At 42.9% G+C, this 24,281-nt stretch overlaps 1 protein-coding gene across 1 annotated transcript in view; it reads right to left on the bottom strand.

The window, feature by feature from the left end:
- Positions 1–24,281, bottom strand: part of wdfy3 (WD repeat and FYVE domain containing 3) — a 139,357-nt gene that overhangs the window by 39,235 nt on the left and 75,841 nt on the right. Inside the window, exons 21-38 of the mRNA XM_078285324.1 lie at positions 22,147–22,365; positions 21,214–21,395; positions 18,527–18,758; positions 17,198–17,358; positions 15,140–15,251; positions 14,286–14,476; positions 14,020–14,172; positions 12,987–13,060; positions 12,418–12,579; positions 11,694–11,788; positions 11,358–11,478; positions 10,403–10,620; positions 8,789–8,985; positions 7,680–7,814; positions 6,971–7,150; positions 5,656–5,889; positions 5,020–5,119; positions 3,704–3,864 (exon numbers count right to left, since the gene is read on the bottom strand). Of these exons, the coding sequence (XP_078141450.1) occupies positions 3,704–3,864; positions 5,020–5,119; positions 5,656–5,889; positions 6,971–7,150; positions 7,680–7,814; positions 8,789–8,985; positions 10,403–10,620; positions 11,358–11,478; positions 11,694–11,788; positions 12,418–12,579; positions 12,987–13,060; positions 14,020–14,172; positions 14,286–14,476; positions 15,140–15,251; positions 17,198–17,358; positions 18,527–18,758; positions 21,214–21,395; positions 22,147–22,365 (2,927 nt within the window). The remainder of the gene's footprint in view (positions 1–3,703; positions 3,865–5,019; positions 5,120–5,655; positions 5,890–6,970; positions 7,151–7,679; positions 7,815–8,788; positions 8,986–10,402; positions 10,621–11,357; positions 11,479–11,693; positions 11,789–12,417; positions 12,580–12,986; positions 13,061–14,019; positions 14,173–14,285; positions 14,477–15,139; positions 15,252–17,197; positions 17,359–18,526; positions 18,759–21,213; positions 21,396–22,146; positions 22,366–24,281) is intronic.

The following is a 24,281-nucleotide window of genomic DNA, read 5'->3' as shown; positions in this document are numbered from 1 at the left end:
GATTTGGAGTAGGAGGTGGGGAAAAAGCCAGAGAGGAGGAGGGGTGGATGAAAAATAGATTGATGGGGTAGAAAAGGGGGAAAGAGAGGAGGTAGTAGAAAGAAGATTTGGGAGTGAGAAAGAGCGAGAAAGTGGGGATGAAGGATGTATGGATGGGGAACAGGAGAGAGGAAAAGAAGAGGGAGATATGGTTGAAGAAAGAGGATTTGGAGTAGGAGGTGGGGAAAAAGCCAGAGAGGAAGAGGGGTGGATGAAAAATAGATTGATGGGGTAGAAAAGGGGGAAAGAGAGGAGGTAGTAGAAAGAAGATTTGGGAGTGAGAAAGAGCGAGAAAGTGGGGATGAAGGATGTATGGATGGGGAACAGGACAGAGGAAAGGAAGAGGGAGATATGGTTGAAGAAAGAGGATTTGGAGTAGGAGGTGGAGGGGGGGATGAAAACATGAGGTAGACAAGGGAAGGACAGAAGAGAGAGATATGGTTAGGAGAATGGAGAAAGTGGTAGAACATAAAGTGAGAAATATAGTTTAGATGTGTGGTTGTGCCTCTGCTGTGGTCTGGATACAGAGAGAGCCGTGAAAATATGTCAGCAGAAAGATTTGTTTGAGCCACTGAGGCTGACCTGGGTTAAGTCTTTATGGAGTTGTGAATGCAGCCTTGTTGTTCTAGTCTTGTGGTCTCAGTGCCTGAGCAGAGAGGCGCTTAAGGACTTCAAGGGGAAATACAGTTGCGAGAAATGGCTTCGCTCCAGCAAGTGGCTGACTTGGGAGTTAAACGAGGAGGCGTGGTGACTCTCAACGCCGGGAGAGCGAGACGCTAAGCAAATATTAAAATTAAACATTGTCCGTCCGAACGCCTATATTTAGCTGTATAGATGCAGCCGCTGTAGAAGTCCCACTTTTTCTGCATGCTTGCTGAATTACTGCTGCATCTTTTTCCCCATCCCCAAGTTCTCAAGTTATCGCATGTCTTTTCAGATGCTGGAAATGACACAGAAAGGTTTTGAGAGAGAGACACATTGGAGTTTTCTTTTACTTTACACTAATTTGGTTCTACTACCATTCTCACATTCAGGAGGGAATTGTCGGAAGTACTAATACAAGATATCTGCAGGATAAATGGATGAAAGGGGACGTCTACAAAAACAGTGCAAATGAAGAATTGTTTCAAGGCTAAAATGCCCTCAATGGAGCTGATAGAGACTAAATAATACTTGTCAGCTTGTCCAGATTATGTGCAGTTAAGGTCAGGACTCAGGAACGTTAGATATAGATGCAGCAAAGTTCAGTGGTCTTAGGTCTTCTAACCAGGACTTGCTCTAGACTTAAAGCTAAAGGTGATCGAGCCTTTGAAACTGTGGCTCTTAAACTGTGGAACGCTCTTCCATTGAACTTAAGATCTGCAGACTCTGTTGACACTTTCAAAAAGCAGCGAAAGACTCAGACTGGCCTGTGTTTAGCCTCTGTGTCTGTAATTCTGTGTTTTTATATCTTAGTTTTTTTTTTTACTGTTTTCTGGTCTTATTTTAACAATTTTACTCTTGTGAAGCACTTTGTGACTTTGCTCTGTGAAAGATGCTGTATAAATAAACTTATATAAATAAACTTTACTTATTTACTTACACCACAGGAGGATAGAATCTGCCTGATATGTGATTTTGGAGGAATTGAAAATGAGTTTCATATACTGTATGTTTAGCTGTTTATATGATGATCTGAGAAGTGTGCTTTGTGACAAAAACCCTGCCATTTCTGCCAGTTTGTATTAGCTAGACGGTTCTGAAAGACGTGAGATACGTTTCAGAGAAGTTTGGACTCCATGTGGCACACTTAATCTGAAAAGCCTGAGGAAAATAAATACATTTGTATAATACCCAAGTTTGTTTAGGAATTTGTTTACGTTGTATACAACTGCAGCGGGACTATATTGATGTAGAGTGTCTTGTAAGTGGACTGGGCTCCTGTAGTGCAAGACACTTGAATAAAACAAATGTAAAATACAGATATGCCAGTTCCCCTGTGTCAGCAGTACAAAGGATGGCTATCTAACTCTTGAAACCACTAAGCCACTAATCGCTCTGAGATATCGCCAATAAACAATGGCACATTATGGTCTGAAAAATTAATTTCAGAGCGTAATCTCCTAATCCTCCCACTTGCACAGTAGTTTGTATCTTCAGGCGATGCATGAAAGCAGAATTCAAAGTCCACAGCACACATAAGAGGAGAGATTTACTCGGGAAACGCCTCTGTACTCCTGCTAATGTCTTTTACAATGTTACTGTACAGTGGTAGTCATTATAGAAATCCCCCTTTATACATTTATCTGGCATTAGTATGGTAGACAATTATGTTTTTTAATGTTATACACAATAACTAAATTAGTTTCCTGTAACACGAAGATCTAGTGTTCCTCAACCAGTTAGTTGCCATTCCTTATCATTTCTGACAACTGAAAAGAGATTTTTTCAGTGGAAAGCAGGACTTCTACAATGGCTAATACACACACACAAGACCTCTCTCTCTCTCTCTCTCACACACACACACACACACACACACACACCCCTACCTGTCTATCAGTCAGGCCCTAAATGGAATTACAGCCATATCTAATGTTTGTGCCTCTATTGGCTAAAATGAGTAAGTGAGCCTGGCAGTTAGATGGATGCTGCTCAGCTAATTTAATCCTGAGCTTGTTCATTGGTTGCATTAGCTGGGAAAAGGCTCACAGAAGAAGGACCGTTTCAATTCTCCATCTAGTTCAGGCAGTGAGCGCACACACGCCTTCTGTCTGGATCATGAGCTGCTTGAGAGAAAAGCTTTGGCTCTCACAGTCGCAGGGTGGGAAACTGCCTCCAGTCACCAGGTAAATGCTGGTATAGTACGGTAAAGTTTGTCCACTATAACGCCACTTGGGCACGTGACCAGCCATCATCTGGATGTCCAGTTCTATTCTAAATGTAGCTGGTTGCTGGTCTGCTTACAAGTGGAGAAGTCAGCAACATTGTGCAGGTGTAGCAGGGGAAACAGAGACGCTGCGTTCCAGAGATGTAGGAAAAGTCAGAAATTCAAACTTCCTGCGAGTAAAAATGCAGCGGAACGGCCCTTCAAGTCTGAACTCCAAGTAGGAAACTTGGGCAATATTTTCTCAATGATGAATGAATGATGAATGATGAATAATGCAAAGCTGAATATCAAACTTAAGTGTATTTTTAGGGTCATAAATATGTTAAAAGTAATGCTGTGCAATGTTTATAGTGTGCATCTCGTCGGGGTTTCTGAGATACACACTGTAAACACCGATACAACATTACTTTTAACATATTTATGATCGTAAAAATACACTTCAGTTCAATTTTCAGCATTGCATGACCATAAATCTGTTAAAACACCTGTGTGGTAAAAGGATGGATGGAGATTGTAATTACGACCGAGCAACTGAAAGTTTCCGACTTCCGACTTTGAACAGAACGCAGCATTAGTCTTAACTTATGCCATTTGTTAGACGCTTTTAGCTAAAGTGCCTTACAGTACCAAGTTCTTCAGCCTTCCTTGATGTTTTTTGTCAGTGAAATAGGATTCATATTTATTAAAAATTTGACACACATGAATCCTATTAACTATTTGGAATGATTTGTCCATTCTACACCATTGAGAACCAATGTAAACTGATGGTTTTCTGCCCGAGTTCCCCCCCGCTGATACCTGTCCTATGAGCTGCACGATGAAGTCCACCACCAGCTTGGACTCCTTGTTGAACATGCCCTGCCACAGCTTGTCCACCACACGCTGGGTGAAGTAGAAGACGTTGTTGACCAGGGTCTGGTAGCTGCCGCCGCTGCTGATGGGCAGAGACGCATCTTCACCTGGATGGAGGGGAGGAGCAAGAGAGGCTGTTACATACACTGGAGGCCATTGGTGAAGTCTCCCTTTGTGCATTTATCCTGCATCTAATACTGCAGACAACTGCTTCTTGAATGTTACAGTAGAACCACATTAGTAAACATCACTTGAGTGTCTCTCCACCAACTAGTCACCAGACCATTTGTTGTTCTTCTAACAGTTGAACAGAGAGCAAAACCTGATTTTTCCAAGCAACTACTCATGAGGACGGAGCAAAAGTGTAACATTAGCTCAGCAAACCTGCAGTAAAAAGTGGGACTTCTACAATAACTACAACTGTAATGAGACAGAAACCATATTAAGGCTTGATGGAACAATCTTCTCCCGTATGGACAGGATCCTACATCACTATCAACAACCATCAACTTTAAGGTAAAGATCAGAGTGGCTGTTTGATTGTGCCATGTTTGAATTTTATATTGCGTTAGGCACAGTATGATGGGGAAAACATAAACTGAAATACAGGTTATTGACATGAATCAATTTAGAGTTGATTCCGTCTATCTATGCTTTCAAAATCAAGGACCACAATCAAAATAAGTCTCCAATTTTTGTCTTTGATCATATTTATATACATGTAGGTTTCTATCATATTAAAAAAAATCCCAAATAGGACACATGCAGTCATTTAAAATGCGGCAGGTGTTGCAGTTCCCTGGGCTTCAGACTGTGGTTTGCTGACTCATGTTGCGACCCTTAAAGCCGCTCACAGAGCCAACCAAGAAATCGGTCTAAGCAGTTCTGCAGCATGCTCATCTGGGCCTTTTTATGCCTGATCATCAACCCTGTTTTCCTGTGCATGCTCATTGGCTGTAAGCGTGGGAAATTACCACCAGCCACTGCCCAAACGCTGGTAAATTTTGGCTGCAGCTGGTGAGTTTGTCTCCCCTCCCAGCCGCTTTGTCAGGCACCCAACCATTAAGATAATGCAAGATAAGATGAAACTTTATTGATGCCTATGGGGTAATTGTTTGAAGGTTCTTGTCCATTCTAAAAATCTAGTGGACTGCGAAAGTGGCAGGTGAATTTTGGCATGTAGACTGTGGCTTGTAAGCTAAAAAATGTAAGACTGCTGGGCTGGCTGTTAGTGCAGGAGATGCTGAAGAAGGTGATCTGACCTAGAAGGACATCAGCGGCCAGCAGATGCTCCATGACACCGTCCAGGATGTAGGACTGGAACTCCTTCTGCTGCGTTCTGGTGGAGCGCTCCGGAGAGGCCTAGTGGGTGCAAAACAGAAAACACACACACACACACACACACATAGTTAGATCATGATACGATTCAATACGCGTTATGTGGTTCACGATTCAATACAACCATGATACGATGTAATAAATAAAAGTTCAGCAGCAACAAACTCTGACTGTGCAGAATTATGTTTATTTCTAAGATACAAATCTTTCTAGTGATGCCACTGGCTCGCTAGAATGTAAACAACAATTTAAAAATGTCATTACAAAGTGCAAATAATATAATTTGGATGCAGAGCTTGTGAAATTGTGATAGTCAAGCATCACATTTGGAGCTAATATCACGATTAATTTTTCTGCCCCACGATACGTATTGTCACATTTTTGTATTGCGAAGTGCAGAAAGGACTAACTGATCTATCAAAGCTCCTTCAGGTGCAAGGGGGTGACTATTCTATGCTATACAAATAAAGATTATTATTATTATTCATTTAAATCTTTAAGTTGTCAGTGTCTACGCTAAATGGTGCCGTTTGTGACAGTGGCCAAAGTTATCCTCTCACCTCCAGCAGCAGGTCGATGATGGGCGTCTGCTTGCTGGCTGGGGTCATGCACAGGTTGTCCATGATCAGGACCCTCATGAAGTCGAAGACGTATTTTTTGGCCGGGTGGTTGGTCAGGAACGTCTTGGAGCCCACGTTGCAGTACTCAGACTGGCTGCGGTTCATACCCGAGTCCCCGGCAAAGGCCTTGAACTCCTCAGTGGGAGACCCCGCCTCATCGTCCAAGTCGGTGACCTGGGATGGATGGAGAGATGGATTTGGTCTTTTTTTTTGTCAGTTTTTATTTTTTACAATTATCGTAGGTCAGGAAGAATGATGATAGTATATCAGGCAAACAATACAACAGTATAAATAAGGGAAATGGACAGACGGATGGGTCCCACACTGATGTACATGTACACATGCCAATTTCCATCACTTCCTCCATGCTCCTTTGCTGCAGCCTGGGCCAAACTTTCTCAAACATGTAAGTGGATTTGAAGGCTAGGCATTCTGCACAGCACCAAATTATCTTATTTAGGAAACTGTCTGAAACTCCTTTCCCTCGGAGAAAAATTGCAGCCTCTTGCAATTTCTTCTTGAAATTGCAGTGGTCAAGATTACAGTTTTGATGGTGTAAGGGGGATTCCAAAGGGGCAATATGTTAAGGTTTTTACTGCTCCATAGCACAAAATGACAGTGTATCTGCAGGGGGTGGATAGGGTTATTGATCAATACCAATGATTAGTTGTCCAGCTGCTGAGATTTCTGGCTTTCAAAACTCACTTTCCAGCCTTTACTCTCAGTCTTGGAACAAAAACTCCAAACATCAATTTGTTATTTTTTGTTAACTACAGGCCATTAAAAGGGTCATGGGTTGTGCCAGAGACTTGTGTAGGAGGAGGTAAGTTCTGTGGATGTTGTTGCAATTCCTACTGGTTGCCAATAAATGTCAATAAAGGTAATCGATTACTTATTGTCCCTTCAGTTGGGATAGACTTAGCAGATTTAGCTTCAAATGCATTTAAGTAAAAAATGTCAAGATTCAGATTTACTTTTGCCAGGTACATATGCACATACGAGGAATTTAGCTTGGTACGTTGGTGCCGTGCAAATAGCAGACGGACAAAAACAAAACAATAAAACAATAACAGTAAAGTGGCATCCAAAGTAATATACAGACACAAGCAGCAGACAATAGGCAATAAGCATATATTCAAGCAGTACTATCAGCAGTTAAAAACGAGAATAGCACTAGAAAATATGAATGTATATAAAATATCAAAATGTACAAAACGCTAAATTAAATAGATCATTATAGATATATATATATTACCATCTCGGAGTAGGGCCTGATGTTGAAGGGGAAGACGCTGGCTGCCAGGGCGCACAGGAAGTCGGGGCTGTGCCACATGGGCGCCAGGTCGGGCACGTTGTGGTAAAGGTACCTGAAGAACTGCATCAGGGTGACGGGGTACTCCCTGAGCCACGAGCCCTCCTCCTCCGACTGCCACGGCTGGAGGGGACACAGGAGAACACATCAGTCTGTTATCGAGCACATATCAAGCATTTCCAATCCAAAATAAGACAGAAAAAAAAACTGCCGCTTACTCTAACAAAATGATTGCTGAGATGAAGGTAAAGCACATAATGGGTTACTATTAAAATCTGCAGTCATCTTAGGGCCATTGCTTGCAAAATACTTGTTTTTGAGGCTTGAATCATCTGTGGTTTTGAAATATTGAACATTTTCCAAGCTTTCCAAAATAGATACAGTATAAACCCTTCATTTATATGGGCGGTGGTAGCCTAAAAGTTGGAGAAATGGCTGGGTGACTGGAAGTTCACAAGATCAAATCTCAGACTGGCTGGGAAAATCTTAGGAAAGTGAATGAGGAACAATGAACACTGGTGAACCTCTAACATATGGGGGTTCTTCAAGAAACTCTTAAAGGATATTTGTGCAAGCAGGCAACCTTTAGGTGCTTATTGGCTCACTTTGGACCCATAGTTTTTAGAATGCGGGGTTGGACAGTGGGTCTCACCAGGTTGAGCATGCTGCGCAGCATGGCCAGCAGGAGGAAGGCGGCCTCGGTGCACACGCTGTGGATGGAGCCCACCACCGTCCCGCTGGAGGCCGGCATGCCGAAGATGAACGTCCAGATAGAGTCCAGGTCAAACTGAGAGGACACAGACACACACTGGGGTAATATACAGTCATACAAACACATTACATGTTACATTACACTTCCATCTGTAAATCTGCTAATGTGAATAGATAAAAATGTGCATCTACTTCAACCTGCAACCTGCTTCCACTGGACTCTGAAGTTGTGTTTGTTTTTTAATCTGAAAACTGCCAACATCTGTAAATCTGTCAATTGTCAACATAGCAAGAATGCTCTTGTCAAGAAGTTAAATCTTTTTTTTTTTAATTTTCCTAGCACATCTCTATCATACATGATCATTCTAGTCATCTATTGTCAGGACACTGTGGCTCTGACTCTTGCACTCCTCACTATAGGTTGCTTGTAATGTCGGTGATCTAGGAGTTTAGCTTATTCTACTGTTGCGAGTCATTGTTAGTCATGCTGGATAAGAATGAGGCTGGCAGCAGGTGCTGTAAATGTAAATTCACCTCAGTATATCTTTGATGGCCGTTAAGCCATCGTTTGACTATCAGATGTGGGGTTTTCCTAACGGTTTAAAGCTCACTAGAAGACATACTAGACATACATCCTCCTGCATACTCCAGCTGTATCCAAGTCCTATTTTTACTCTACGCTTGTTGAGCTACTGTTGCACTTTTGTGCCAGAGAATTGTGCAGAAGAATTGTTTGGAAAAATTAACTCTTGCTCTCCTTTCAGTTTCAGTTTGAGGTTGGTTTAGTATCTTGTTTGATGAGAGATACCTGAGTTTTGTTTTTAAATATACTCATTGATTCTCCCATATAACATATCAAGTAATATTTTTCTGCAGTACTGATGCAACATAGGTAAAGAATAAATTAATTTAGGGGGTCTTCTGCAATGGCTACCACACTGTATATAGTTGCAGCAACTGCAGTAGCGCTTTAGTGAAATGCAGACCAATAGATAACCGAGTAGAGCCATTAATAGTAGTAGAAGGATAAAAAAAGTTGGGTGTACTAACATGTACCTGCAGGCTGTCCGGCAGCTCGATGACGGGCTGCTGCAGGAAGACGGCCATGAGCAGGAAGTAGAGCTCCGGGACGTTGGTGTGTTTGGGCAGCAGCGTCTGCAGCACAGGGAAGCCTGGGAAGTGGCACGCGTCCCGGTTGATCTCCCGCACCGTGGAGCGCCCGCCGGCACTGCGGCCCACGTTGAAGCCTAAGGGGAGGGGGTTGGAGGGGGTAGCGGGGGGGCGGTAGACAGTCGTAAGTTTTGACTTATTCATGTGAAGGAGGAGAGAGGGCACAACCGGCACAAACCCTCTGACTCAGGCAACTACTGGCTACATTGGCAACACAGGGTAGGAAATAAAGGAAATAAATAACTTGACCTGCTTTGACACCAGCTAATCATGATTTGCAGAATGGAGTAGGAGCTCCAAATGATGCATGGTTACCTGCCAAAGTGGCTGGTAGAGTAGAAACCCTAACCAGCTACAGCCAGAATTGTTGGCTGTAGCAGCACCAGCATTTGGCTGGTGGCTGGTTGTAATTTCCCACCCTGCTTGTACCTGGTTTGGGGTTTAACAGGTCAGGTGTAGCACGGGGCGGTTACAGAGGAGCACACTGTAATCTCCTAACTCAGTTAATCAGACTGGGAAATGGGAACTGGGCACTAACAAACGGCTAACAGATAAGGATTTGGCTAAACCAGTAGTCAAACTAATGCTTATTTGAATAAAACCAAGGGCTTTTCTTTGATAGGACACCAGCCAGAGTAAAGACAGCTATGCAGCATTCTGACAATGCTACAGCACACAGGCCATATCACTACTCAGGCTGGTTTTCATAAGCAAGGGTAACGGTTCTCAACCTAGGTGGTGGTACGACGATTTTGGTGGGGTTGCAAGATAGTTTATGGAATCTGAAAAAATATATTTCTAATATATAAATGTATTATCATGTTCTTAATCTTTGCCATTAATGCCCTTTTCCTGTGAAATAGTGAATAATTGCAGCCTCTAGTTTTCTTTCAATAATTAATCAAATGAATAAGTCTGAAAAGAGAAAATAAAAGTCCACAATTCTTCAGGTTTATGCCTGCAAACGTCAGGCATGATTAGGCTTCCCTTTGTTTTTGGAAGGTCGCGCACCACAAAGGTCGAGAACCACTGAGCTGAGCGGGGACTACGGACGCGGCTAGCCTAGCCAACAGAAGCAGGTAGATTTGCCGTGGGAGGCAAAAAATGAGAAGACGAACCCCTGGCTGTGCGGCGCACAAACTGGGCAGCTTTGTGTTTACTGAACGAAGGCCAACTCCGACGCAAAGCGTTGCCAGAGAGAGGAGGGGTGTCTGCTGAGCCACATTACAGCACACACACACTGGACGTTATTATGCTTCTGACTCTCGTGGGAGGGAAGTTATATATTTAAGATACACAAATTAAAATATTTTAAATATATCCCAACACTTCAATAACCTGAGGTAATATGCTTGCTTTAATTTGCAAGGCAATTAGCTTAAGTTAACTAAATCCAACTTAAGTGCATCTGGTGAAGAAAATGCAGACCCTTGTGATTTCTAAATCACAGTGGTAAATATTGCGATTCTGCTTGATCTAGCTTCCTCCACTTACCCAGCACTGTGCCTATCTTGTTAGTGAGCACGGAGTCGGTGTGGTCCAGCCAGCCGCCTCCACACAGGCCCTCTTTGAAGCGGTTGAGTATGGCCTGGTTGGACAGCAGCACCACCAGGATCCACAGGGCCGCCGTCACCGTGCTGGAGTGGAGATGCTCCTCCATGAACATCAGCAGCCAGTCGAAGCCCAGCGTCCGCACCAGCTCCTCGCACGCCCTGCAGGGGGACAGAGAGAGAGAGAGAGCGGTGAGGTGAGCCTCCACTCTGAAACACTGATATGCATTAAGAAACAGATGCAGCCGCTGCTCCTTCATAAAACGCAGTCTGTTGCTAATTTTCATCACGATTTCTGTGTTCTCACGGCCACAGCTTGCTCCTGCAACATTGGTATGTGAGTATTTGAATTGTATTGACTTGAGTATTTGTTGGTATTTGAGTATGTAAATCTTAAGAGCCTGTAGTCAGGTCTGATTATGAACCATGAGATCATTTCATCGTCTCAAAACATAAACCCTCAAAAACGATGAAATCAACGTATTATTGCTGGATTCTAAAAATTACAACTCAATAATTTACAATTTTACTGGTATTAGAGTTGTATGAGTGTGTGCTTTAACTATTTTGCCAGCCGACTAGACTTATTATAGCATTAGCCCTCTAAATGATGGCTGGAGACCGGCAATCAGCCACAGCCAAATTTAGCCAGTACTAGGCTGGAGGCCGCTGCTAATTTCCCATCCTGGTTGGGAATGTCTTACACAGAGCAGCTGACCATACCTTCCTTTAGTGAAGGCAGGCAAGATCCAGTAAATTCACCATAAAGATCCACCACATGTGGTATTATGGTGAATATTCACATTTGGTACAATAATTAATGGGTCCCCCTGGGGATTTTTGTTTTGGAGCAAAATACTTTGATGGTAAGTTGCTATGTAAAGAGAGTGTTGCCTTACTGGGCGTTGACGGTGCATTTCTCTTTGGTGGTGAAGAGCAGTTTGAGCAGGATGTCTAGCAGCCGGTTCCTCAGCAGAATGAGGCTGGCTGACAGGAGACCCCCGAAATCATCGTCGTTACCTGGAGGCCACAAGAAAAGACATCACACCACTGTGCACAACTGGTCATAAACAAAACAATCACTAAATTTTACCAGCCAAATATGATTTTTGCCAATTGAAAACCAGATGACGGCTTGCTGCCTGCCAAAGTGGCTGGTTGAGCAGACATATGCAGCAGCCACAGGGCAAAATTGACCTGAATTTGGCAATACAGACCTAAAAGTTTGTTATTACCTCCATCGATCTTCTCCTCGTTATTGATTTCCATCACCACAAACTTCTCACACACCGCAAACGTGGGTAGAGTGGAGGAGATGAACTGGCCGAACCTGTGTGGTGAAGACCAAAGACAGTTTGGGTTAGTGTTTGTTTGTTTTTCTTCCACATTTTTTGGAACCAAGCAAATCAGTGATAATGCTTTAATGGGCCCCCATGCATAAATGAACAAAAAACTTTTTCAAATATAATAAAAAAATCAATACATGCATAAACAAGTCCACTGCTTGTTGAAATTCACATTTTTCCCCGTTGAAAGAATAGCCATGCACATTTATTTTGAGTTATACTGTATATGTATATGTATGTGTATGTGTTTATGTATGCTTTTTAGTAAAAAGATGTCTTGGCAAAATTCTAATTCGGAAAGAACTGAGAAATGAAAGAAAAACTGGAGAAAGAAAATGTTTGTGTGGACATACATGCATGTGTAGGCGAGTATGAATATGTGCAGGTGTGTGCCAAGTTGGCTTAAAACAGTGTTGTGCTTTTGTGTGTGTGCTTGTATGCATGTGTGCATGTAAAACAGTGTTCAGTAACACGTTTATTGTGTTTTGTGTGTGCGTGTATGTACATTTGGGCATGCGGCTATACTTGTGCAAACCTGTGTGTGTGTATTCTCTACTGGTGGACTTAGAACAGTACACGTTTACTGCCTTTACATGTATGAGCGTGTGCGTACCGCAGCAGGTCGTATGGGTTGGGGAAGCCCTGCAGCAGCAGGCTGAGCACGTTGCTGATGGCGGCGACGGTGGGCTGGGACAGCGAGGTGTCCCGCAGGGTCAGCAGCAGTCTGGGGATCAGCTGGAACTCCCTCAACAGCTTGGCGTTCTTAGCCGCCTCACTGTGCAACAGAGAAAACGGTACGCACAGTTAGTTTAAGGTTTGGTTTAGTTTAACTGCCTGAATTATAAAAAAAAAAGAAGAAAAGAGAGGGGGAAGGAAATATAAACTGGCTTCTAAAAATGTCTCATGCAGCAAAATAGAGAGAGAAAAACACAGGAACACAGGAAAATGGTACAAGAACAACCTACAAAATGAATAAATAAAGTAATAGAAACAGAATAAATTGAGTCTGGTCATGAGTTTGAGCATGTGAGTAAAAGACAAACAGAAAAAAATAAACTATTGAGAGAAGCTTTTGGTACCAAATAACCGCTCCGCTAACTTAACATTATTATTAACCATTCAACCAGTTTACGTTCAGGACAGTTCTCTCAAGGATAAAGATCGAAACATTTTGACACTTGCCTGGATTCTGTGAGCAGCTCGATGAAATGCTCAAACAGAGACAGGTGGAGCTCGTAGGGGGCGTGGAGCCACACCTGAGGGGCAGAGAAACCACACTGAAACCTCGGCGACATCAGCTGAATATGCCAAGACACAATACTGGCACTGGGAGCTGCCATCCAGTTTCTCTACGGTTCAACAGCAGGATAAGAAACTTTCTTCCTCCGCCAGCACAGTGGCTAATACATCCCAAAATCTACCAGCAAGCAGTCAGCTAGGTTTTTAAATGCAACAGGACAACCTAATGATGGATGGTCACCTGCCAAAATGGCTTTTTACAATTCTAGACCTTAAGAATCCTGTGAAATTATTTTCTCTGGAGGGGTTGGTTTGTTCGCAAAAGTGAAGTGCATATCATTTCAAATAGCATTTATGGGCATAATTTTTGTTAAGTCTTAACACTAGTCATGACCTTTAACCTTTTGTTTCTGTTACATCTTTCTGTTCTATGGTTGATAGGTTGATAGGAATGGGATGATATATCGAAATTCAATATATCGTAATACGAAAATGTGACAATACGTATCGTGGGTCAGAAAAATGAATCATGATATTAGCTCCATTTTATTCTGCTGTAGTAATCACAAATGAGACGGCTTGCCCATCACAATTTCACAAGCTCTCCATCCAAATTATATTATTTACACTTTGTAATGACATTTTTAAATAGTTATTTGCATTCTAGCGAGCCAATGCCATCGCTAGAAAGATTTGTGGCTCAGAAATAAACATAATTCTGCAGTCAGACTTTGTTGTCATTGAACTTTTATTTATTACATTGTATCGTGGTTGTATTGAATCGTGAACCCCATATCGCGTATCGAATCGTATCATGAGATAAGCTTATTGTCCCATCCCTAATGGTTGATTGTCGATTCAGTTAGATCTAGCTAGGCTCTTCCTCTGTGAAGTCCTTTGATACATGAAGGGCTACATAAATAAATGAACTTGAACCTTTACAACACAGAAACTAGTTCCTGCTGTTTGCCCTCACCTCGAAGTCGCACAGCAGGTCCTGGAAGGCGGTGGAGTTGGGGATGATGGAGGTTTCGTGGCCGCTGTCCACCGTTCCCACCAGGGAGAAGGTGAGGTGCAGGATGTGACTGTTCAGCAGGGAGCGCTTCTTCTTCAGCAGCATAGCCAGCAGCTGGAGGGGACGGACGGACAACAACATGTTTTTATCATCATTTTTTATCATAGTTTTAGCACTGTACAAATGAACTAAATCAACTAAATTACAGCAGACTTATTCCATCCAACCTGGTAGCCTTTGATGCGCTCCATCTCCTTGCTGGCCAGCGGGTTGCTCTTCACCACACACACCAGCGCCTTGACGGCTGCATACAGCCCCTCCACATCTGACGCCATGGCAACCAGGCCCAAGATGGCCGCCGCCCCACCCACATACTGCAGGTTGGTAGCCACAGGTTTAGGCACAAAGGCACGCACACCTGGAGGGGTAAGAATAGACAGAGGGGTTTTCATTCAGTGACGCCACACTGAGAATATCCATTCATTCATTCAGTGTTTATTTGAATAGGGACAGATACATAGACATAGAACATTTTTAAAAAATAATCTGATGTCACATATAACATTTATGGCCTAAGCTAATTTGCAATGGTTGTCCCTAGATGGGCTATAAATGGGATATAAAATACACACAAAAAATACATTGTCAACTTAAGAAAGATGATACCACTTCTATGCAGAGATATTTACAGAAGAGTAAAAGGAGTAAAAAAACAGTAAAATTGTTTCATGGAACCTTTTTTGATAGATATTGTGGTCACAATTTTAAGTCATAATTATTATTCTCAGTGTTTTGATGAACAAAATTATTTTAAAGCGCTTTTATGTCATCTTATCTTGATAACTTTCAACTACTAATTGTTTGAAAATAGCCAACAGAAAGGAACCCTTTAGTGATATTTTTTCTCATATCGAATAAGGTTCTTATTGGGCTGGTACTGAGTGGGAAACCTCTGCAGTACTTTAAAGTAGTGCAGTACCAAACCGATCCTGTGAGCCCATGAGCGATCAGGTTTGTGCAGTGTAAAACCCAAACAGTGTTGGATGGATCTGTTAGTGGTGATGTCATGCCCTCGGTGTACCTAAATATCCGATGACAGCAGCTCCGATGGTGCGAGCCGGCCCGTTCAGGTGGCCGGCGGCGTTATGGATCAGCTTGACTGGAGTGGCGTTTTCATGAGAAGACACCGCGAGCTGAAGAGAGAGAGAGCAACAAGGTTCAGTGAGGAAATCCAAACTAAACCCGCATGTACACACACACACACACACACACACACACACACTCTACCACTCTCACTTCCCTTTGTGTATATGCTACTTCGCTTACTCCTCATCTTAGGTTTGTTGTCGTTTTACCGTTTTGTACCATGTTGTGTTCCATTTGGATTCATTTGATAATGTCCAATTTATCCAATGTAGTCTTTGTTTGCGGTCTTGATTGTTTTGTTTGGGTTTGTTTGTTTTGTTGTTGTGTGTGTGGAAGTGGGTTGTTCTACGACACCAGAATTTACTGTTGAGACGTCTGAAGGTGTCGAGGGCTGAAGTCAGCAGAATATCTGTGGCAGGGAGTCTGCAAGGTTCATCAAGTTAGAGACTTTTTTAAGACCTTTTACTCAGCCAGTCAGAACGAAATATGGGACCAATTTAGAAAATTAAATAAATGTGAAAATAAAAACAACTGTGGACCAATGAGAACTGAACTGCATAACGGCTGATTTGCACCAAGAAACCGTAACATTTTTAAGACCTTTAAAACTGGATTTAAGATTTAAATGATGAACTGTATTCAAGACCTTTTAAGATCTTACGATTAGACAAAAAACCCTAATCCTGAACAATGGGCACTGGGTTGTGTATGAGTGCTGCAGTCTGTCACACATTCAGGTTCAGAGACTTGTCACAGAATATTTGGAGAGTAGTTATCAATGATGACATGGGACACACAGCCATGTTGGAAGATCAAAAATGTTAATGCTGTTGCCTCTTCCTCCCTGACAAAACCTGGTGGCTCTATATGCTTTGTATTGTGCAAAACTATCTTTTTTCTCATTTTACAGTATAATTTTAACACTACCATCACACTGAATTAGGATTTTTCTTTGTTTTGGTAGGGAGGAAGGGGTGATAATGTTACAATCTTTATTTCTATTGTCAAAACATGGTGGTGTGTCCATTATAACCATATTCTGTGACGGGTTTCCACTGTAGCAGAATTGCTGCTTCTGCACTTTCGCCCGGGCCGAGGCTCAGCAGGGAGAGCCATGAGCAGACTGGGAAATGACTTGACAGGTGGGGAGAGAGATAAGGACAGGGAGGGGAGCTCATCTGGAGCTCAAACACACCACATTGGTGGGATGGTGTGTGTTAGTGCGAGTGTGTTCTTGTGAGTGCGTGTGTGTGAATGTGAAATCCATGCAAGTACATTTAGAGCATATTTTTCTGTAGAAATGTAGGTTTGACCTTTTTGTGTGGAACATGTCCAAGTTTGAAGGACTTCATTACCCAGAAATCATGCAACATGACCTCAATAAGCTGCACACTCCTGATGGGATTCTCTTCTCTGCTGCAAGCCCAATTTGTGATTTAAACTGATAAGACAGGTGTATTTTTACATAAAAATCATGGCTACTGCTGCTACAATTTACAGTAATTGGCGAGGAATGGACTTACACAGTTGCTAACATGATAGAAGTTCCCCTTCTCACATTTACCCTGCATTAATATCACTGTCAATTCTGTCCTGACCGTTATATAGTAGAACCAATCAACTTAACCAACTAGTTACCAGATCATTCCTTTTAAATTCCCAGAGAAAAACTTGACTTTTCCAAACGATTACTATTAGGGATGGAACCAGCAGCAGTTCAGCAAGTATGCAGTAAAACATGGGACTTCTACAATATCTGTACGTTACATGGGAAAACCTTCATCCTCAGTTTGTTAATAAAGTACAAGGTTTAAGGTGGACTTTTCCACTGCTTTTGGGAAATTGTGCTGCCACTGTAAAAACACTGTGTATTACTGCGCAAGTCTCCTAACATTATATTTGATTTGACACCTATGTGCCAAAAAAAGAGTGAGATTGGACATGAAATAAAGCTCATGTGGAGAGTTTCCTTCCACCCGGGGGTTTGTCTGACCTGTTTGGCGATGGCCTTGCTGTCCAGTTTGTTGTAGACCTTCCTGATCTTGGCCACGGTGAGGGCCGAGACGGAGAGAGCGTAGAGGCTGAAAGAAACCTTCTCCTCTGGAACCAGCGCCACCGGGGAGGGAGGCACCACCTCCGCCTTGGAGTCTTTACCTGGGAGGGAGAGAGGGGGAGAGATGGAGAGAGAGAGAGAGAGAGAGAGAGAGACACAAAGTGAGGGAGAAAATTTGACAGACAGGAATGAGATAAGGGGATAAGGAGAAAAGAGATGAAAGAGGGAAAAAAGGGATGGAGAGAGAGAGGAAAGGTAAGAGAAAAAAAGAGGGGAGGGAGGCCAAAAGATAAAGCAAACACAGTAAGTCTTGCTGCAGTGCAGTCAATACCACACAAGTATGTACAATACAAGGCAGCCCAATCTAAACAGCTTGACTACAGGGTTACTGAAAAAGTGAGACCATTTGACATTTTAGGACTATTTACAAGGAGTGAGCAGGCAGTGGGTTCAGTGTTTGCTGTAGGAATCAAACCTGAGACTTTCTCTGTACAGGACAGTCTGTCTAACCACTAGGACAAAATGTTCCGAAAACATCACAACATTTCAAATTGTTGGGAACAGCTGCTGTGGTAACCGTTGTATAAGTCCTCCATCACGCATCTATCATGCATTAGTATCACAGGCAAAACTTTCTTTAAAGCTGCACTAGGCAACTTCGCACGTTGAGGGCCCAAAGTGGCAGCGAGTGATACCTGCTTGACTTCATTACCCAGAAGTCATGTAATGTAAACTATGCATTACTAGGACCTACAGCTCTTTCTTAGTGGCTGGTAGGGGTGGAGATTCCACTTTCTCTGGATGGAGCGTTTACTAGCTGCTGTTTAGCAGCACGTTTTGTATTTGTCATTAAAGTTTCAGTTCTTGTGCGCAAAGAAGTTTTCCCACTTAGGCAAGACACCTGACACCTGGAATTAATTTGGGCAGATAGCGCTATTTCATGGCATCTCACTGAGTGAGGATGAGACGCTCTTCTCTATTGCAACCCCACTTTGTGATTTAGGCTGATATGACGGGTGGATTTTTACATAAAAGCCTTGAGCAGCTTTAATGTTATGCAATGGAACCAAATTAGTATATTGTAACACAAAACTGGAGTGTCTCTCAGCCAGCTAATCACCAGACTATTCCTTGTAGCTTCTGATAGATGAAAAGGAGTAGGAGTTCAGCAATGTGCAGTAAAACCTGGGACTTCTACAGCGACCACTTCTGTAGTGCCAACTATTCAGACTCCCAGCGTGTAAAGTGACATCAGGATGATCCACTCACAAGGCAGGTAGACGGCCTGGAAGCTGCCCACGTAGTTGGGCCCCAGCTCGTAGATGGCGGCGACGCTGGCGGCAGGCAGGACCTCCTCCAGGAAGTGGCTGGGCCCCAGGCGCCACACCAGGCTGGAGAGCTGGCGCTGGGCCGGCGGCGTCCCAACGTAGCCGTACACCGTGCTCACCACGGGGGGGTTGGCCGACCCCGAGCCGCCCGGCGCACTGTGGACATAGTGCAGCTGGGAGGGGAGGGGAGGGGAGGGGAGGGGAGAGAAGGCAGGGTGGGTGGAAGATGAAGGTAAGTGATTTCTATAAGGGTAAGTCACATCCAGAAGAGGTAACTCTAGCTACACACACACACGAGTCAAACCTACATTCACACAGATAGTCATCTGTCTTATGCTATTGGGCAGAGGTTCCCAAACTGGGGGGCGTGCCCCCTAGGGGGGGAAGAGAGGAACTACAGGGGGGGCGCGACATAATACCCCCCCCCACATTGCGTTCACATTGCGGAGCGGTTTCTGCTCAAAACGCCATTATTTCCTATGGAAGGGAGCGGATTCCGTGCTCACCGCCGACTTCCCGCCGCAGATGGTCGCGCAAAGAGTTGAAAATAGTTCAACTTGAGAGGATAAGATCCACGCGGAATGCGTCACTGCTCCGCTTCGTTTCTGCCACTTTTTACAAAGTGTGGCGGGTTGCGGGTCGCGGATTTCAGACGGAAACCGCTCCGCAATGTGAACGCAGCCGACAACGCGACCACAACGACAGATAAAAAGGTAAAGTAAGGAAGTATGACGCTCAAAATGTTCCTATATCATAAAAGGGGGGCCTGACAGAAAAAGTTTGGGAACCACTGCTATTGGGGAAGACATACCCGTTTGTGTTTTAGATTTTATAGCCTCTCCTTTGTTTTGTTTTTATTCCATTTTTATTGTTTTATTTATTTGATTATCTTATCTGTGTTGCATTCTCTTGTTTATTTTTTTATTTTATTTAACCTTTATTTAACCAGATAAGTCAAGATAAGTCTTTTAAATCTCTCTTTATAACATACTGATTTATAATAGCCTCTAAGATTTTATAGCCTACAACTGTTTTCAGGTTCCTCACTAACAAAAACATCTCTTTTCTTTGAAGGAACCCCCTTAGAGGTTCATGGAGCTACAGTCCTGGTTCATGAACGGCTTCTTCATGCAGCCTTCTGGGATTCCCTTACGGTTGTAATCTGAAGAACACCCAAAGGTTCCTTAGAGTCTTTTTACATTTTAGAGTACACATGTGCGCTTTACAGACACTGACACAGAGAAAAAAAACAAAAAAACGAAAACACATCCGCAAGTGCACGTACACATGCACACACACACGCTTCACTGCCTTGGTGTTTCCTGTACGTCGACCTCAGGAGGAAATGAAGCCGCTCTTATCGGCGGCGCTGTGGGGAAGCTGAGACTTGTGGTGTGCCAAGCCGTTTCCTCACTCTGCTCTCCAATCTCAGGAGGATCTGAAGTCACTAAACCACAAGCCACACCACGGCTTGGTGATCGCTCTGCTGAGAAGCTGCATTCGAAGCCTGCTTTGAAGCTCAAAATTTAAAGATTTTTTTTCTGTGTTTCTTCTTTATCGATTATTAGTCACTGTTGCAAAAACTGTTGGGGCGGTTCTATGATATTCGCATTTCCCATCAAGGCTAAGGTAACAGTTCAGAGACTAACAGCTATTGATTCTGACAATTTATTAGCTTCCAGGGCGACTTAAAATGAGTGCAATCTATGGATGGTCGAACAACACACACACACCCACACACACACTCTCATTATACAATAGCCATCTGTAAATCTGATCTTGTAATATGAATAGATAATGATGCACATATGTCCAACCATCCATCCAGCCTGTATATCTGATGATGTGAATGGGAAATGATGCACATCTGCACATCCTGCATAAATGCTCTTAAAATAGACTGTAACTTTGTAAATCTGTAAACTGCAAACATCTGTAAATATTAAGGCTGGGTATTGGCAAGGACCTCACGATACGATTGTATCACGATACATTGCGATACGATACATATTGTGATATATTGCAATATTCTACATAATTTACTGAAAATTTAAAAATAGAGCTGAAAATACAACTTGCTGTGTACCACCTGGGTAGTCTAATATGTACATCACATTATATTGATAACTCAGCGGACAAATTGAGTCAAAATTATTTAATTCAAAGGGATTTGAGGGAAATTTAAGGACATTTTAAATCCGTTTAAAACATGAATAAATGTGTTTTAATGTATCGATACGAGGGGCTGGAAAATCGATACAGTATCGTGGAAAAAAATATTGCAATACTCACTGTATCGATTTTTTTGCACAGCCCTAGTAAATATGTTGATAGCCATTATAGTAAAAACTCTTTATTAGCATCAGTCCCTGCAGAGCACCTTGTTATGGCCAACACTGACCACCTATTGGTTCTATTGTGTTTACTGTTGGACACTTTGTGCAACAGAAATGTATATGTCAGTGTCTCCAGTGGATGCTCAGTCCAGCAAACCACTGAAGAAGACTTCTGTTGAAACGCTGGGTGTGTATCATATCATGCTGTCTATAACTTCTTCTTAAATGAACTAATTTGAACATTACTTTGGGGTTCATTGCATTGGGAACACTTATCACAACGTGACGTTACCTTGACGGTGCTGATGAGCTGGCCGTCGATGTAGAGCGTGGCCATGCTGTTCTTCAGCATGCCTTTGCTCATCACCAGCACCAGGTGGTGCCACTGGCCCTCAGCGATCAGCTCCCCGCAGCGGAAGCGAGCGCAGCAGGGCAGGATCTCATAGAAGGAAGCCTCCTCGCTCGACTCGTCCGCTGCTTGACAGCGGGAAGGGAAGGGAAGGATGGGTCAGCGACAATGAGACAGAAAGACCTGACAGTGACCACAGTGACCGCTGCTTTGATGAAGTAAAAAGTTAAATATGGGCTACTGACTGAAAACCTACTTCTTCTCCCACTCCCTTACCCTCTCTCTCTTCACCCACTCTCCTGCTCTGACCCCATCCTCCCAATGTTGCCAAAACAATATTTAAAAAAAACAATAACATCATCCAAACCATACTGAGATGATTAATCATTTGGTTTGAAAGCATGTACTATACAATATTACATAATCACCAATATCTACAATAGCAGAGATCAGTTCCAAAATTGAGAACAGCAGTTTGGCATATAATTCAAAAGCTAGCATACTGTGTGTGTGTGTGTATGTCTGCTCACAAAAACACAGTAAATGTTGTTGTGTAATGGCTTTGGGATTTGGGTTAACTGCACCCTCCATCTCCCATCTCCTCCCACCCCATTGCAGGGTTCCCACTTTCGCCCTGATGTAATGTTTCATGACTTTTCTGTAACGTCCAGAGTGCTTCCAAAACCTAAAAATGTCCTTCCTTCCTAGTTTGTTAATGTTGTTTTTCAGGTCAGAAAACTTCTAAAGGGGCGACCAGTCTAATTTCCACTCCAGTTGGGTGGAAAACAACCACCTAATGCAATAAATGATTAAAATAAGTAAACTACATTCTGGTAAATTCCTAATAAATTCCGATAGTCAAGAAACTCCACTCACAGTAGGTCTGCAGCAGCTCCTCCTTGGTGGAGACGGTGAGCGAGCGGTCTTTGGCCGACAGAACCACGGCCAGGCAGACGTAGTGCTGCTCCGAGGAGGTGGCCCGGCGCACCACCGTCAGCAGCCGCACCGGGTGGGCCTGGGGGGCCACGCTGAAACGCTCCACGCAGAACCAGGTGGAGTAGCTCAGGCCCGACGGCGGGGGAAACAAGCGCTCCCCTGGGAGGTGGAGGTGGTGGGTGGGAGAGAGAAGAGAGAAATATTTAAATTTGTTATATTTAAATCAGTTATAGAACCACTTACGGAGTTATATAATTTTTTTCGAATGGAGGGCATGTTTTGTCATTGTGGAGGGAACTATGGATCGTCTCCATCTGTTCGTCACACATGATATCTCAGATACTGCTGATTGGATTTTGATGAAACTTGAGGGAATAATGCATCTCAAGACTACAATTACACAAAAAACAACAAATTTCATATCTCCCACACTGCAAGATTGAATGGCATGAAATTTGGTGAACATATCCAGCTATTCTTGTTCTTCAAATTTGTCTCCAGGACCATTAATGCACGTGATATTGGATTTTCCACTGTTTCGGGTTTTTTGAAAAACAGTTCTCCCGCTAGGACTTTTTCATATATTTACTGATTGGCCCAGAGGGGAACTGCATCATTTGTGGGGGATGACATGTTTATTGTTGTCTTGTCGCAAACTGCCAGCACCTTTTTGACATTAAAGAGAATGTGGAGCAGCCGCAAGGCAGACACCAAGCGCTGTGTGTGTGTGTGTGTGTGTGTGGCTTCTTTTTAAGCAGAATTGGGTGCTTTCTAAAGTTGAGTAAAGTTCAACTTTTTATAGCGGTGCACATGACATTTACTGCTTCACAAGGAAGAAGAGGTGGTGTTTCACAGTAAGTAGGCAGCTGACAGTTTAAGACAACAATGACCACAATGAAAAAGGAGAAGCTGGTTGTAGTCGTTAGCAAATTCCAAGTAACTCTTTACATGATCAGTCAGTATGGGAGTTTTTGGTAAGTGTCTAAAAATTTGTACCTAAGCACTGTTTGCTGATAGTGACGGCTACTGCAGATAGTCAAAATAGAAAGTGTGCAATCTGCATTTTCAGATGAGCACAACATGTGGTTCACTTAGCGCTTTGACTACAAAAAGCAAAAACGTCCACCACTAGAAAACAGCTGTGCATCCATCCAACTGACAACCTGCACGCAGAGTTCTGCACAAATCCTGCTTCAAGTTTTCCCTCGGTAACTCAACACACAAATTATCTCTCTCCCTCTTATCTTGAACATGCATGCACTTATGCTCGCTCTCTTTCTCTCTCTCTCTCTCTCACACACACACACACACCATCCCTTGCATTACGTCACTCACTTCCCACTCACTTTATTTCCTGCGTTACAGCTGCTTTCTATTTATCTTGTCATTTTATGACTCTTATTGCTCTACTGTTTTCCACCCTGTATTCTGCTGCCAATTTCACTCTTAACTTAAATTCAGTTGTGTCTGAACTTAAGATCTTGATGTTTTTTTTTGTTTCTTTTGAAGTGAAATACTTTAATAAGCCCTGTGTTCGTTTTTTTTTTATCTCCACAAATTAGAGTTTCTTATTTTTTTTATTTTTTTTTCTAGGACTGTGTTTTTAATAATTTTGCTTCAATGTTTTATCGCTGTGCAAACAAACGAAACTACACTGAAAGCTAAACAATCCTCTGGGTGTAGAGAAAAGCCCCAAACTGCCAAACTATTCTACATTCAAAAAACAGTTAAAGGGTAACTTCGGTATTTTTCAACCTGGACCCTATTTTCCCATCGTTTTGTGTCCAAGTGATTAAAGGGGACAACAACTTTTGAAATTGGTCCAGTATTGAGCGAGATCGCTTCAGCCGGCAGCCGCGAAACGAGCTGCAATGTAATCCGACGGGGCAAATCGCACCGTCAATGTACGTCCACTAAAAGTTCTTGTTTTTGCCACTGACAGGCTCAGATTGTTATTATAAGTGTCTGACAACATTATGGAAAGGACCCTACAGAGAAATTAAACCTTTCGCTTGATCCGGTCTGTGTGTAACCAAGTCTTGCTCAAGTCTCGCCAGAGTTGAGTTGTTGCAGGA

The sequence above is a fragment of the Centroberyx gerrardi genome, chromosome 8 (genome assembly GCF_048128805.1).
Source record: "Centroberyx gerrardi isolate f3 chromosome 8, fCenGer3.hap1.cur.20231027, whole genome shotgun sequence".
Taxonomy (NCBI): domain Eukaryota; kingdom Metazoa; phylum Chordata; class Actinopteri; order Beryciformes; family Berycidae; genus Centroberyx; species Centroberyx gerrardi.
This window is presented reverse-complemented; position numbering and strand designations above follow the sequence as displayed.